The sequence below is a fragment of the Argiope bruennichi genome, chromosome 6 (assembly GCF_947563725.1).
Source record: "Argiope bruennichi chromosome 6, qqArgBrue1.1, whole genome shotgun sequence".
NCBI classification, from domain to species: Eukaryota; Metazoa; Arthropoda; class Arachnida; order Araneae; family Araneidae; genus Argiope; species Argiope bruennichi.
In genome coordinates this window covers 86,413,527-86,430,894 of record NC_079156.1, presented here as the reverse complement: position 1 = coordinate 86,430,894, position 17,368 = coordinate 86,413,527, and the positions used below count along the sequence as shown (strand labels likewise).

Sequence of the window (17,368 nt, the reverse complement as noted above, 5' to 3'; positions counted from 1 at the left end):
TATATATGTAATTATATGTTTACTATTTTATATATTATAACTATATTTTTATTATAATTTTATTGTGATAAGATCTTATTTATAAAACCTGGCTAATTAAGACTAATATTAATCTTATTAATATTAACCGTCCACGGCAACCATATAATGACATTAATATATTCATGCCGATGAATTTTGAAGAAATACCTCTTATCGAAATAATAGAAAATGCTATTTTAAATCAAAACAGTAAAATAATGACAGAGCATTCTGATTAGTTAGCTAAGCATATAAGAATAGTGAAATTAATTGGAGCGACCAACAGGCGAAATCGATCTAGTTATTGAAGTTGGTGGCACTGCCTAAGTTTTATTTTGCAATATTTTTTTAAAAATAGAGTTAGGATAGGCAAAAGATCCTTGATAATGTATCTACGAGTCATGAGCTTTCATATGAAATAAAAATTTGTAAAATTGCCGTATTATCTATTCTATACGGCACATTAAGCTTGTGTCTGGCCAAGTCTGCCAAGGTCTTTCGTAACAGAGAATTTAAAGCGAAATAATACGTTTGAAATTTTTATCAGAAATGAACGGTGGTTGAGTGAAAGGAACCATTCATTTGATATAAAATTCATAAGACAAACAGGTATTAATTCTTTGGTGGTTCTTTAGTTCTGCCACTTAAATTGAATATATAAATGGTGGATAGACAAATAGTTTCCAAAGGCGGCTACTATAGTACATATAAAAATTATAATTAATATGTTTATATTTTCCAGCAGCAACGATTCCATATTTTGTTAATATATAAAAAACGTAAAAAGATCGTCGACAACAGCAAGAAAAACCCAAATAAGTAAAGATGACGAATCAAGAGACGGCACGCTGGCTGGTAAAAACACCTTTTAAGTGCCAGTGATAAAAACCTTCCTTCAGGTGCTTCAAATCTTATTTATGATGGCAATAAAGTAAATTTGGCTCTTAACATTCGATCCCTAGTCGTTGAAAACGCTCGTAAAAATTCCAAGAAATCTTAGACGTCTTCAGAAAAGTTCCTTCCTATGGTATGATTTAGCATTGTTGAACACATTTGTTTTTTTTCTTTCAATATCAACATTTTTTTACACGTTATTATTTTAATGCCTCTCTATCTTTCCAAAGAGCCCACGCATACAATTTTACATTTCTTTTTATTTGACTTTTGTATGCTAACAAGAAAATCACTCCCTTTCTCTCATGCAGTAAGTGGAAGTGGATAAACAAGTTTCATTTTAATATATGTTATGGTATATTGTAGAAAATAAATATTTGTGGTGTAAATTTTTTAATGTGTTGTTCGTATCACGAAACCAAGCTAATTGTCATAAACAAAGATATCTTTTAAATTTGAAGCGAGATAGAAAGTTGAAGATGTTTTCTATGATAGTAAAGAAAAGCAACATTTAGTTTTTGCTTTCGAATCTAGAAAACTCATTTTTTTCGAGTATATATGAATTGCTAAGTGTATACTAGATTATATACATAATCTTCCAAAACTTATGACTCATTAGAGGATAATGAAGCTGACGAGTATTTACAAAACATCTACGTATTATTCCTTCTGACAGTTATAGGACAGTAAAATGCCTTGCAAAACTATTCAAAGCAAGATCAAAATGATAGTTATTTATGAAAATAACTCTCCACTGTCATCAGGGTCAGTTTATTAAATACGTAAACAATTGCCTAGGGGATCCATATTTTTAGCTATTGACTCTGAGATCTCGAGAATTCTTTTTTCTTTCTTTCTTTCTTTTTTTTTTTTTTTTTTTTTTTTGGAATTTCGAAAGTTACTTAATTTTGTGCTTTCCTTTATGTAATTATGATGGCCATGCAATAGACATTATTAAAATTATTTTTTGTATTTTTAAATTAAGGTTGGAACAATATTTTGATAGCATTTCTTTAAATGCTATCAAAATATTAAATAAAAATTAATTACCATATATACAATGCTAATTTTATGCTACTTCTAATTAATTATTAGTTTTATATTATGCTATTTTATAATTTTAAAATGATTACGATTCAAAAAATGTACGTCCCTATAATTAAATATTTAGATCGTGATAAGAAAGGTTTTGTTTTTTTACTATTTTTGCTTAAAACTACTTTTAAGTTACAGTTGTGCATCTCTTTGATATGTGATATATTAAAACCAACTTTTTAGAAAATAACACGCAATTAAACGTTTTATTTCAGTTTGTTAAAATTTGCTACTTAAAAAAAAAGTTACATAAAGATCGTTTAAAAGTTTAAGATAAAGAAGTTTAAAGATAAAGTTTTACAATCAATAAAAACAATATATAGTTTTGAAAGTTTGAGGTAAAGAATGGGTCTCGAGATCTACATTGCCTAAGGGTTTAAGCTGGCTCTAGTAGTCAGCCCAACAGGAATATAGCAACTATTAATCAGAATATATTCGATTATAAAGATAATATTGTTGTTTAGCTAATTTCTATACTGAAACTGAAAATAAACTTCTTCATTTCTTTTGAATATATCATTAATATTTATTCAAATACTAGCCGCCTTTGGCGACCAGCCGGTTCGCCAATCTTAATGTTCGTTAAAATTTTAATAATTAAATATTTTATGCAATTTCTACTTTAATAGCTTCTTCATCAAAATATTTTAAAACTTCAAATTTTGATTATCATATAATTCATTCATAATATTATAAAGGCCTTCAGTCATAACGTAATATGTATCTCTCTCATTTTCTGTTAGCACCCGTAGAATTTATGCTTTAAATTAAAGTGGAAAGAATTTATCTTCAATTAATATAATAATATTTTTTACTGAAACAAAGCATTTTTTTATAATCTGATTACTGAAAATAGAGTCACTCAGCTTTTAAACTTTATGGGCACTAAAGAATATTTTTTTAAATTTATGTAATATCTCAAGAGTTGGTCAACAAAATTTTCTTAGATTCATTATGAGCAGATCGATTCATTAACAATGTTTAAATTTAAATGCATCAAACACTAAGAAAATAAAACGAATCGTTTAAAATAAACGGTTGAAAACAGGTTTTAAAAAAACTACTTAAAAAACAATGTACTTAAAACTATAAGCATATACAAAAAATATATAACTAACATAAATACAATTTACTTACAAAAGCATGCAACTAACCAAAAAATAATTTAAATCATCCATTGATAACGTTGTCATGGCAACAATCAGAACAGAATGCGCATGCGTGAATTTTCTTCGCCGGTTACGTAACGCAAATACGTGATTTTTTCTACGCCAGTTGGGGTAACGCTATGCGGGTTAGACATTTTTAATTTCCTTTATTCTGTTTTATTTTAATTCAAAAGTACTTCAGAATGAATCTGAAAGATTGATTCATTAACAATGTTTAATTTTAAATGCATCAAACATTAAGAAAATAAACAGAACCGATTGAAATAATCCGCCGAAAAATTTTAAACCTAGCCTCATTACTGTTGGGAGAAAAAAAAACTGAAACCTTTCTCGTTTGGCGCTGGGGATAATGGAAGATTTTTTTTGGCGAAAACGTTGGCTGTGGTGAAAATGGAAGATTTTTTTGGCGGGAAAGTTAGTTTTTAATTAATAATTTAAATTCTAATTAAAAATTCGAAAAAAGAAACCCCAGGTGCACATTCCCAACCTCCAAGGTATACATGTACCAAATTTGGTAGCTGTATGTCAAACGGTCTGGTCTGTAGAGCGCCAACACACACACACACACACACACACACACACACATTGAGCTTTATTATAAGTATAGATTATAAAACATCATTCATATTTCTTTCAAGGAGCTGATATAAAACGACGTATCGATGAAAAAGATAAGCGAAATTTTAACAAACAACTTTGACTATTACAAATTTAATACTACAGATACAAATTCACTTCAACGTATTAATTTAAAAGTATTTTTGAAGATAGTTCTAGTCTATTATTACATAGTATTTAAAATTAAATTTTAAAATTAAACATTTCTAATAAAAGCGAGAAAAACCACAACTTTATTGCATTTTTCAAATAATAAATGTACATTTCCAACAAGTTTCATGCGCATGCATTTAAATACTTAATTGAAATTTAGTTTTCTTCTGCCATGTTGATTGTATGAGCATTAATACATTTACATACCATGAAGTGTGACTCCCACATCGAATTACTGAATTTTTAATTTTAAATACACAATTAAGTGAAAATGTTAAGCAATTTAAAATGCAGAAATCAGTTGAAAATGCGTTATTATCTCAAATGTCCCTATATTATTATAGGAAATAAAATAATATTAAAGGAATTAAAGTAATAAAATTCTCGAAATAGAATGCATCATCTAATTAGGAAGTAATGCAAATTCGTATGTCAAGTATTAAATGCAATATTATATGAATCGAATTCAATTCGTAGAACATTTTTTTATTATGTTTTGCAAACAAAATAATCTTAAATTTTCTAGGAAGTCCAATTTTTTTTTTTTTTTTTTTTTTTTAAGATGAAATAACTTCTGGCATTTTTTTCATCCTCGCTTAAATTAACATCATGCAATTTGATTTCCATGAAAATTTTTCAAATTTTAGAAAAGGGAAAACGATTTGAAAACAAACGTTTGCATTATAAAAACGAAGAATTTTATCGCTACATTTGTAATGAAATAGGAACTGTGATGAAACGACTTATAAATGGAAATATATAATTATCATATTAAAATCAAGAAGCAGTGACAAGAATAAAAAGCAGACTCCCCGAAAAGAATTAAATTAAAAAATAAACAAAAATCATTCTCATTATCCTTATAAGATAATTAGCACTTTTTTTCTTGTGGAAAAAATATGTCAATCCCATATTATATATACAGTGAAACCTGTTTTTGTGCGGTAGATAGGAAGCGCATAAAAGAAATCGTACCAAAAAATATTCCGAAACTTCTTTAATAGCTATAACAAATAATATTTTATAATACATCAAAGAAAAAAAAATTATGTGTTGAAGAGGGACCGTATAAAAAAAGTCTCACTTACAAAATCTGCCGAAGATTTATGAAATAATGAAAAAATTCTTTCCGAATAAAATAATTATATTACACATGAAAATATTATTTCTCATTTTAAACATGGGGAATTTTCAAAATGCACATTATTTAATACTACTCGTCATAATACAATGTGCGCATCTCCTTATGATGAATCACCTTCATCACTTGAAAATATTCGAGATGATTCATTTTTGGAATATATTATTTGTGATATATTTCAGAATGTATTATTTATGATATTTATTATGTATACAAATATGCCAATATTTGTATACACTGTATACTATATACGTTGCATAAATGTACATATGTACTCTGATAGAAAACAATATAACAGTTTTAAAATGCCAACACCGCTGGATTTCATATATCGAAACAAATAAAATAGCATAAAAAAGCACTTATCTGCCAACGCTTATTAAATTCCAGTAAACCTATAATACGAACGCATTTTTCTTAAATTAATTATGGCCGGACAATGATATACTGTTTCGTTTCTGTCAACCGAAAGTGCTTTACTATGCCTGAAACAAGCAGAAACAGGTTTTAGGAAAGAAAAAGAATAGAAAGTTAGTGGTTTTTAAGCTAGTGTGCTTAAAATCCACTTTCCAGTGTCGAAGTGTAGTGCTTATAATATCGAAATATTGTTTTGTTTTTCGGATTTGATCTACGCGGGGAAGATCGCGGAATCGTGATTACATGCCAAGAATTGCATTACTGATGGTACTCTCTTCCATACCAACGGTATGCCAAACTGAGAAGATTTGCTGGACGAAGCGAATTACTGGATATAAAACTAAGGCAAATTATGGCAAACAAAGGCAAATTATGATGAAACCTTAATGCTAAGATATCGATGCCAATATTCTTTAAACCAATTCAGTCAGCGCCCTTTTCCCATAGACACATTATATTATTTCTATAACCACTTAACTGTTTTATTTTCTTTACTATCTAATAAGATGATACCTTCTATTTTGGGAATATTTTCTTATTTTGATTCAAATTGAAATCCATTGACTTATCTATGCATTCGAAGTAATTTTTAATAGTGAATTATAATCGTTATGGTTTATTTTTTGCTTACAACTAACAAAATTCGATAAATCGAAGCACGCATGGCACTCGGGTAAAACAGTTAAGCGGTTAAAATAATAAAAATCGCTCATTGTATTTGAATGAACTTCTGAAAAGATGGCTCTTTTAATACTTTAGGAATGACATCTCAAAATTGTGGCTAACATCATGTCAACGGAAAATAAAATAAGTGTTTGGAATTACTCGTTCAATTAATACTGTTCCCATTTATTTAGGGAGATACACTTGTTGCGTGTGATTGCCGAAAAATGTATTTAAACGCGCCGTATGAACACAACTGCAATGATCTTAACTTTTTTTAAAGAGGATAAATACGATATTTACTTGTTACTTGCCAATAATTTCATTAAAAAAAATTCCGAAGGAAAGTTTAATCCCTTTCACATATAATGAGAAATGTGCGAGAAATCCTGCATCGAACGATAGAATGTTTCACATTTAAATCTATAACCAAATCAAAGCACAAAGCTCTTACACATATTTCGCATCTCGGGTATCATTAAAATGGATTGAAATAATTGTCCCACATAGGATATATCATCTGATTAGGAGAATAAGTAAACTTGTATGTTAAGCAGTTAAAATAGTGAATCCAACAACGGACAGAAAATGGATCATAAATCTTCTTAAAAAACAATTTTTATCATTATAAAATGCTCACTATTTTAATTCTGTATTAATTTTCCGTTTATTATTCAATACAAGTAGGCAATATATACAAGAGAATGCAGATGGTTTCTTTGATTAATCAATAGATAAATGCCTTGTTTTGAATCTAAATAAAGAGTGTGTGAATCCAGCTGAAAGCAGTGTTAGAAAGGTGAAAACAATAATAAAACAGGGATAAAATCAACATATTAAAAAAAAAATTCGTATAATTCTTCACTAAATCTCCTAATTAAGCCTTGTATGATTCTGTCTCGAATAAACAATATCGATAAAAGATTTAAATATTGCATCTTTCGGAGTGATTCTTTTTTAAATTACTATTAAAATTAAAATTTTATTAAAATATTTGCTATATATAAAGTAAACTGATCTATTACAATATGTGTTGTTTTTTTTTGTCATTAAAACGTAAAATTAGAAAATTGATCAAAAATTTCCATTCATTCCTTGAAATCAACCTTAAATGATATGAAATTATTAAATTTATTTTTAAAAAATTATATAACAGTTTTTGAAGTCAGCCATACTAGTGATTTAAATATGAACAATGATTTTTTTTATATCAAACTTAATCATTATTTGCGAATAAGGTCTCTCGATATCTTGGGAAATAACGTTTGTGAATTTTCTTTGAAAATTCACAAATTGCAGCCAAACTACCAATTTGGCTATATTTATTTCTTAACCTTTCGACCGAAATATCGGTCAATCAGGCCACTAAAATGTAAATTAAGTAAATAGGCACAGGAACACAGGAAGCATATTGCGGTTAGAGGGTTAATAACATATTCCCCTCCAATTCATTTTTCTCATATGATCAACTATCTATATATTTAAATAAAAAAAATATTTTAATAATGGGTTTATTATAGCAATCGTTTTCAGAATAAATCAAAAATTAAAATTAAGTGCATAACTTTGATATTCAGCATTTAAATTGGACCATTCGTCTTCTGTAAACAACTTTCATTTTTTTTCTATGCAAAATTATGCAGTATTAAAAAAAATTAAATCTATTAAAAATTTTCTTTATATTTAAAAAAAATGAAGAAATTAAAATATAATGAAATTGAAGGATTCTTTTACGAATTTAACCTTTGAGGACTGCACAACAATAAATATAAAGTTATTAACATAAAAATTAAGATTAAGAAAGACAATTAAAATTTATAAAAAAGAATGTTTTGATTTTAATGTTGCGCTATAAGCAGTTATCCATACTATAGAGTAAAATGCTGTAGTATTATTGCATATTTTTTTTTTTTACGTTAGGGGCATTGTTTGGCAAATTTTTGGGTCACGCATGGGATGCATTTAGATAAAAACAATCTATCGTTAAGTAGAAAATTAAGTGTATCATAATTTTTTCGAACATGCTTCCCCCTAAAAATTTGCTACAACCGATTGGTATTTTATAAATAATTAGATACGTAACTACATTTTTTTATAAATAAAGCACAGGTTAAAATGATTATTTCGCATTCTATTCCGATTTCAAACAATTTAGGAAAACATGCTTTTCTCCTAATTGGAAAACTGAAAAGAAGGAAGTGTTTATAGAAGTATGCGAGTAAATATATTCAAAAAAAGAACGATTTAGTGTGATTTTATAGAGTTTTAAATTAAAAGAACAAGTTTTGAGACCAAATACAATCATAATCATTTTGAGAATTCGATTGGGTATTTAATTATTTCAAGTACTATATATTTGTATAAAAATCGACAAAGAAGCACAAGATAAAAAGTTTTTTTTTACAAAGTAATCTCACCTGAAAGAAGGCATGATAAAATATAAACTAAATATAATGCTGAGAATGGCAGAACGAAAATAAAACGCTACCTCTTTATATATTTCGCCAAGCTTAAAAGAATTTAAATAGCGAATCTACAAATTTTCAATGTACTTGTTAGTTGATTTTATGAGTTCATTGACACAAAAGTCAGATTTAACAATGTGACACCAAACTTAATGTAAAAATGATAAAATTATTTATAAATTGCAAGCAGAAAGAGTGAAATAAGTTATCTCAAGAAATTTTAAAACTGTAGCACATTTATGAGAAACAAGATAAAATGTGGACAAAGATAAAGCAAGGAATGGATTCAAAACCAGATAAAATTGTCATACAATAATACACGGATTCAAAAATATTAAAACATGTATCATAGTATCGTAAAAGGTTAGTTTTAAATACTAATCATTTTCGATTTTCCGTTGCAGTATCTGCTTGTGGAGTTAATAGTCTAAAAGACACTTTATTTATTTCAAATTGAAATAATAATCATAGCACGGAATTTTATCGGATAAATCACGCTGAAAATATATATACGCATAATTCAAGAAAACTATTTTAAGCACTTTTAAACATCTGTACTATTGATCATGAACTCAACATTCTGTGCTGCACCGTATATGCTGAAAGTAAAAACTTGGAATGCATTAGCATACTATTCACGTAATTCCAGTCACGTAACTAACTATTTAAATATAAATAGTTTATAAAAGTACACATATTTGTAAGAAACTGTTTGTAGTAACTATACAATTTGCACCTGAACAGAGTAATAAATACAGCCTGTCAAATTAAGATTTTTTTCAAAGTTTAATTCAATCATTTTAGCGATGTTGTTTTTCTCAATAACAACTATAAATTACATTTATTATTTACTGAATTAAATGAATAACAATATACACCAGATTAAACTAATTTGAATTTGTTTAAAAGGTCAAATATGCATATTATTAAATCATTTCATATGAAATTTATAATATTATATACATACACACATACAACACTATTAGTTGTAAAATTCTACTTTAGGTAATAATATACTTCGTTAAATGGGGAATATGGAAATAAACTGAAAGCAATAGTCTTGTTAAAAGATTTATATAGCAGCATCAAATAAATGTAATTTTTTCTTCTTTGGCAGTTTAGTTAATAATTACTCTCTTAGGCAATTAAATAAAATATAAAATTCACAAATAAATAATTTTTTGCTGTCTTTTAAAATCTAAAATAATTTCTCAGCAAAAGCAATAAATAAATTAAAAAGCAAGGGGAAAATTTAAATCCAAAGAATACTGATGAATTTTAAGGATGTATACAAATTCTTGACAGTTGTATTAAAACCATTTAAAAACAATCGATTCCGATATAAAAATATAGTGAAAAATTGAGTTTATTTGTAAACAAAATTTATAGATAATAATCCTACTTCCGTCAAATATTTCCAAAATGTCTGAATATTTTTTAAAGTTATTTAAATGTTTAAAACTAAAAAAATAAAATTTAATCTAATATTGTAGATATTTTATTTTGAACCAGAATTTATTTCTTAAAGAAAATATCTCCAATAATAACAGTTTTCATAAATGAAAGAAGGTAAAATAAAATCAAAATGAGAACTCACAGAACCGTTGTCTCAGGAGGAATGTCGGGCACCTTGTCCAACTGCAAGAACATGCACCTCACTGTGGACCTAAAACACAGACACCTGGCTGGACATTCCCCGTAGGACCCATCGATTACAAACAACAAGCCACACAGAACCAACAACAGTCGGCCCCACGGAAATACTGGACGCATCTTTCCCCAATTCGGACTCGATTTCTCAAAGCTCAAGAGGTGCAATTCCTTCCGCTTGTCTATATGGCGCGAACAAGTCACGCTCTAATCCTGAGAGACGAGTGATTCACAAGAAGAGGGCTTCAGATTCGTAATCGCTCTCGAAATAGAAATGTGGTTTCCCGTCGCCAAATTTCCGCCAATGGAGCGAGAAAAGAAAGAGGGTTGATACGAGTGGGACAAATTTTATTTCTTGAGCTTTTCGCTCGTCCGGTTTATCAGAGGCTTGAGGCATCAAATTTTCTAATAACTTTTTAGATTGGGCTGAGTATATTATCTACATTGATAAAAGTAGCAATAGTTCACACTTGCAATTTTAAATCAAGAAAAATAAGAATTCGAATTCATCGATAACTTATTATAATTTTTGTATGCTGAAATGTTAAATTTGTATGCTACTATATTCGCATTTACTATATGATAGTAAAAGTTTGGGGCAACGTGACCCGAACATTCAATATTAATCTCAGGAATGTTCTGACTACTGATGTCTAAAAAATAGTATATTTCGAGGTAAATGAGAACTGTTTTTACAGAATAAGCATGATGTAATTGAAAAATAATACAATAAATATCTTATTATTAAGCCTATGCATTAAAATTTTTAAAATGTGTATTAAAGCATTTTTTTAAAGATCTTTTCTCTTGTTTCTGATTTGGACAAAAATATATTACATACAACTTGGAAAAGTATACATAGCTTCTTTAATGGTGCTCCCATCTTATATCTGGATTTTTGCAAGGTCTATTACTAATTGATTTATTATTATGACAATAAGAGTGATATACTTTTTTGGAATGTAATACAGAACAATTGTATTATTTTTAAAGGAAAAATGCAACCAATGCATCTTTTTAGCTTGCTATTCGAACACAAAGTTGTGGTTTAGTTTTCCCAATAATACCAAACACAGTAATACTTCGTTTTAGAAGAAATTGACCTAGTTTGTAGAAAGATAAGACAGTTTTGGTTGAATTTTGAACCATTTCCCCCATATTTCCTGAATGGGAAAAACTTGTTTGTGCAGCTTTTTTGTTGATAAATGAATTTATTATCAAAGTGAATAAATACTTAGCAAGAATTCACTTCTATCCTTTCTAGTAGAATTAGTAATATACACTATACATTAGTAATATTGTAAAATTTTCAGTATACAATAAAGGGAAAATAGCATCAGGCCATATTAGACCAAACATCACACTGATACAATTTTTGAAAAAATTGTAGAAAATATTTAAATAAAAGAAATCTCATTTTCTGGATTATTTTCTTATGTTTTATTTTTCTTAATTATCATAATAATTATAAAATAATTCTTATAATAATTAACATACTCACAAACAAAATCATAAAAAATTAATGAAATAACTTCATATGTTCATTTTTCATAAGCAGTTGAATAACTGTTCGTGTCAAATAGACACCAACAGAACAGAAAAATTCAACAGTATAAAAATGGAAAGGTTTTTAAGACGAATTTACACGAATGAATTTGAATAGGAACATTACACTTCGGTAAAACCCGGAAAAAAATCATATATAATGTTCAAAAATTTAATAAACGACTAAAACAGCCAGAAAAATTATTAAAAAAATCTTTTAATAGTTTGAATTATTTCATTAGATTTAATACCATTGCATAAGAAATTCTAAGCAATTTTAAGTTTAAAAAGTGTTTTATTTTTTTTAAAAAAGTGGATCAGTTTTTCTTAAAAGTTTGCAGTTATTTGAAGATTATTGGTCTTTAAACTATTATCTTAAATGCTATAATTTAAAGTAAAGCATAAATACATAAATCCAAAATTGTTTGTTATGCCTATTTATGTGACATGACACATGATAAATGTAATAAAGCATGCTAACATTCACTACACATATACTGTTTACTCGATGCGTCATGTCATTCTTCTTTCTGAAAAAATATGTAATGGATTTTAAAATTAAATGCATGTTTGACGCACATTGCATGAGCGAAAAATTCACTCCATTATGAGCGCTAGTTCCCAAATACATCATTCATAAAATTCTGTAGATGCAAATTATATTTAACTAAATGACAAAATACTTTGTTTTGACAGAAATAGTGATATCCGATCTGATAAAAAAAACTTTTGATCGCCCTGAAATAGACACAATTGTAAAATTCTGTATAATCAGAAACTGTTGTGAAATCACAGGCAGAACTACTAGTTCATACTGAAAATCTTCTAAAATTTGTCAATTTTTTCATCACTAATTTAAATCTTAAACCTTTTATCATCGGCAAACACAAGAGAAGTGACTGATTGAAATAATTCAATGCTTGAGTTTGTTTATTTATTTTGTTGAGGATGTCAGAAGAAAAGCATGAAAAATACAAAAGTAATTTGAATCACAGGTTTGAAAAATATCTTTTGATTCTTCGTGAATAATTCGTATAATCTTTTGGGAAATGCAACTTTATACGGCTGTTAAAGTAATTTAAAAGTTTACCGAATTCGTAAAGCTTTAAAATAAAACTATCAATTTTTTCCCCCTTCTGTAAAGAATACCGTTCTCAACAAGCAGATTCTTTTTTTTTTTTCTATAAAACTGAACTTAAATATCAGAAGGCTTTAAAATCATTGAGTATATAGCTTAAAATAAAATACAAATAAATAATAAAATAAAAATACTTTCACTTACCTAAAAAAATAAGTGATTTTAATTGTAAACTTTAAGCAATTAATATATATTTTTTGCATTATTTTAGGTCCTTAATTCAATTGTAATTTCATAAAACATATGTAAAAAGGATAAAAAATAAAAAAGAACAACTTTTAGAAAAGAAAATAATAATCACAAACGTTGCCAATATAAAAAAATCTTTAATATCAATAAATATTCAAATGCTTTTACATATAATATTAATTTGAATGTCCGGCAAACGATTTTTTTCTTCCTGTTTATAAAATGCATAGTTTTTATAACTGATAAAATACTTTTTAAAAAATAATAAAGAAATGTGTAAATGGCATACGATTTTCTGATTCAATTCATCAAGTAATAATTTTACTCTAACTAAAGAAAAAATTAAATTATATAAACTAAATATTGAAGAACAAACTAATATGAAAAAAGCTACTTTTACTGCATTCGTAAATAGTCTATAGAAATAAACAGTAAAAAAATCGGTGCCTTTCCAAACTATTTCGGAGCATATAATTGCACGAAAGCTGTTTTTATACCACTTAAAAAATTTTTTTAATAAGTTTCTTAGTGATATTAATTCTATTTCCATACATTTTTTTGTTTATTTTACAATAGTACTGTTAAATATTTTTATTTTACAATAGTATTGTTAACTATTTTTATTTTACAATAGTACTCTTAACTTTTTAGTACTGTGTTTATACACATTCATGTCGCGCTGATAGTAATTTTTTTTATCACTTTATAGTTTTTATAGCTATATTTATAGTTATATTAATTTTCTTTTCTTAAATAGATTTCTATTAAATCGCAAGACACAAGAATTTTATTTAGTATAATATTAATAAAAATTGTAGTATCCGTTGGGAACGAAACGGTCATCTTATATTTCATTCTGCATTAGCTTGGCAGGTACTCTGACTCATTGTTAACTTAAAAATATCGCAGATTTTCTTTGTTTCCCATGTATTTTTTGTAGACACTATCGTCATTCCGCCCGAAACCATAATTTTGGTACTGAATTATTATATAAATTTTTATAACAAGTTATTATATTTGTTACATTACTACGATGTGACTTCGAGAGGAAACATTTATTGTCTTTAAAAAAAAAGAAAACATTTTTTAAGCATCTTTTCAATATCAAATTCTATTTGAAAGAGATTCAGAGTACTCTGTTTAATAGTGTTTGCAGACACTATTAAACAGAGTACTCTGTTTAATCTTTGCAAAAATAATTGCTTGTATTCTTTTGACCATTTATTACCAAAATAGAAGAAATTCGACTCGCAATCCTCAAAGCACTTTATACATTTAAGATGCTGCCATGGTTATTAGTAAAATTTATTTGAATTTACGCTCTGTTTTATAGATTTACGAGAGCCACAATGCGACGGAAGACATAATTTTTAATTTAAGTCAGATGACGACAAAGCTGACATCACCGCCATACGTTTCGACATCTCAAAAGCAGAGAAACATTTGAACCTCAATGGATTTATGGATGAGCGCAGAGCATGTTAAGTGCAGGAGGTGGTAGAATGTCCTAACAATAGTCCAACATCAACCTTGACATAATATTTAACTTCTAGACCCCGCTTATACTGAAATGTTCGGTGATGAGATACTGATAACACAGGAATAAAAATACGGGTTTAAAACAATAACATATTTAACAGAATAATCGTTAGGTTAAAATACAGAAATTTAAATAAGTACAACATATAACCAAGTGCGCAGGCACGTTGCCGTACTTTTTCGCCATTGGCTAAAAGATGACAACAGAAAAAGGGCAGGATAAACGTGCAAGAAAAACGCAAATATAATTGATAATATTGGCTCTAATTTAACGAATATCAGCCACGCTAACATGGCAGGTCTTTCATGTAATCGAATCTCGAATCCTCGTCTCTCAGATTCCGAAGTCGAAGATTTTTCCACCAATCTACATGATCCAAACAACAATGGCAATATATTGAAAATGAAAATATGTTTAGAAATTATTATTTAATTTAATAACTCTTAAAATATGTATAACATATAAATCTATTATTACCCACTGTTTGCCATAATATAGAATATATTTATATTTTAACATAATGCGAACATTTCATTTGCGAATGTAATTGACTAATATGCAGTTAAAATGTTTACTCTTTGATTATAAAAATTCCATCAATACTTAATCCTACTTATTATCAATACCTAAATGGAAAACCTTTTATGAGTATCCAAATATTTCATATTCTTATTAAATTGCATAAAATTAAAAAAAAAAACACCTGGCATGTAACGTTAGTATTTGAAAAGCATCCTCAAACTAAACCTACATACACTATCGATATGGATATAGCATAAAAATTGTTGCGCTTTCAAAAATGACAATTTATTTCCATTTTGCTTGTGGAAAAAAATGACCTAACCGTAACCAGCTTTATCATCGTCCATTTTCTTTTAAAGCCATAAATAAAGTAGTATGTAGTTCCCACACATATGTGTCTTCGGAAGTTGGCTGCAACCGATACCATTATCAGAAGAATAGATTACAAGTATAATTTGAGAGCGTAGCGAAATTCGTAAATCCTTTTGCTATGGTCGTGAAGACCTGCAACCGCCTACGGGGCCGAAAAGGCAGAAAATGAAAAAGTAGAACGACATGAAAAATGATAGGCAGATAATAAACGAGAGAGAAAGAGAGAAAAAAAAATTAAGTTAGTGGAAGATAAGTTACAATCCGCTGGTAAGGACGGTACGACCGAACCTTTAAAATACCTCATTGAAAAAAAAAAAAAAAAAAAAAATCCCGAAAAAGGTAGATCTTACAAAATCCTTAGTCTTTCAAAAAAAATAGGGAAAAATATCTCTTAAATAATTTAAGTAGGCGCACATAATATATGTTTCTTATGTGCACTCTCTTTTTACTTTATCAAGTATTGCAATTGCTAAAAAAAATGACTTCAATATTTCGATATTTCCATGCTTTAAATAACCTGACGGCCTGAAGAAGCATTTATAGAATTGTGTCTACTTGTTACGACAATAACTTTAAAGCGAATGAACAAGAGAAATTAAACTTAGTACATCCAAATTAGGCTTGCGTCAAATTTTTGTTGAAGTTCGTTGAAGATACCTGTTTTCCATCAAAGTTCAGCTAGATGTTATTATGATAATTTCAAAACAACATTTCGCGCTAACTAAATTAAATCTAGAAGTTATAAACCATCAGTCATTTTTAAAAATATTTTATAAAATTATGTTTTAGATTTTTATTAAATTTTAATGGCAAATTATTCATTGGGAAGATTGTCTTTTCCACGTGAAATGCAATGAGTCAGAAAAAATGTATTTAACTATAGGGTTTTAAAACTAATTTTTAAATTTTGGATCTAATAAATTAAATTCAAAAAGGATACTTGCAGTGACGATTAGATAATTGGGCAGAAAATGGCACGGGTAGATTGATTAAAAATTGTTAATAGCCAGGTTGATAGATAAATAAATTTGTTAAAAAAAGAAATTCTATGAATTATAAAAAAATTAGTACTACAATTAATTAAATTAAAATAAATTATTGATCCATAAAATATTGGAATATAAATTATTCATTTTTCTGGGTTGTTTATTTTTCATTTAATAGGTCCTGTAAAATAATAATATTTAATATCAAATTTATTGCTTTTTAATAATTTATAATAAGAATTTTGCCTTCTGTAATCAGGGCCGCCGAGTAGGGGTGGCAAAATTGTTCACAGCACAAGGACGCCTGGGCCACGAGGGCGCCAAAATTTATAGTACTTATAATTTTTTTTTTTTTAAATTTAATGTTACTTAAATAAAAGTTGTTAATTATAGGCTAGCAATTTTGCATGTTTTGTATTTTCTAAGCAATAAAATGAGATTTAATTTTTATTTTAATTTTAATTTAGTTTTATTTTCGTTCCTGTGGGTTGTTTTTGTTTGTGTATTGATTTGATTGCCGATACGAAAATTTGATTGCCGATACGAACAATAAAAACATGTTCCGTGTAGAGTTCGTGCTACCAAACGGAACGTGTTAAAAATATAAGAATTTGTAACATGTAACAATAGGAATTGGGAATGTTTTGTATCGGAATATATTTATTCTTTATGTGCTGTGAAGCTGTTGCGGCTGAACGTCGTTGTTTAGATTGCTTTTTTTATTTCGTAATGATGATGGCGGCATCTCCGTGTGAGTGTGCCCGTGAATTAACAGGGAATACCCTTATCT

The 17,368-nt window shown here is 27.7% G+C and overlaps 1 protein-coding gene across 1 annotated transcript in view; it reads right to left on the bottom strand.

Moving 5' to 3' along the window:
* Nucleotides 1–10,510, bottom strand: part of LOC129971452 (peroxidasin-like) — a 138,198-nt gene extending 127,688 nt beyond the window's left edge. The window contains exon 1 of the mRNA XM_056085230.1: nt 10,234–10,510. Within this exon, the coding sequence (XP_055941205.1) occupies nt 10,234–10,409 (176 nt within the window). The 5' untranslated portion in view covers nt 10,410–10,510. The remainder of the gene's footprint in view (nt 1–10,233) is intronic.
* Between the last annotated feature and the right edge of the window lie 6,858 nt (nt 10,511–17,368).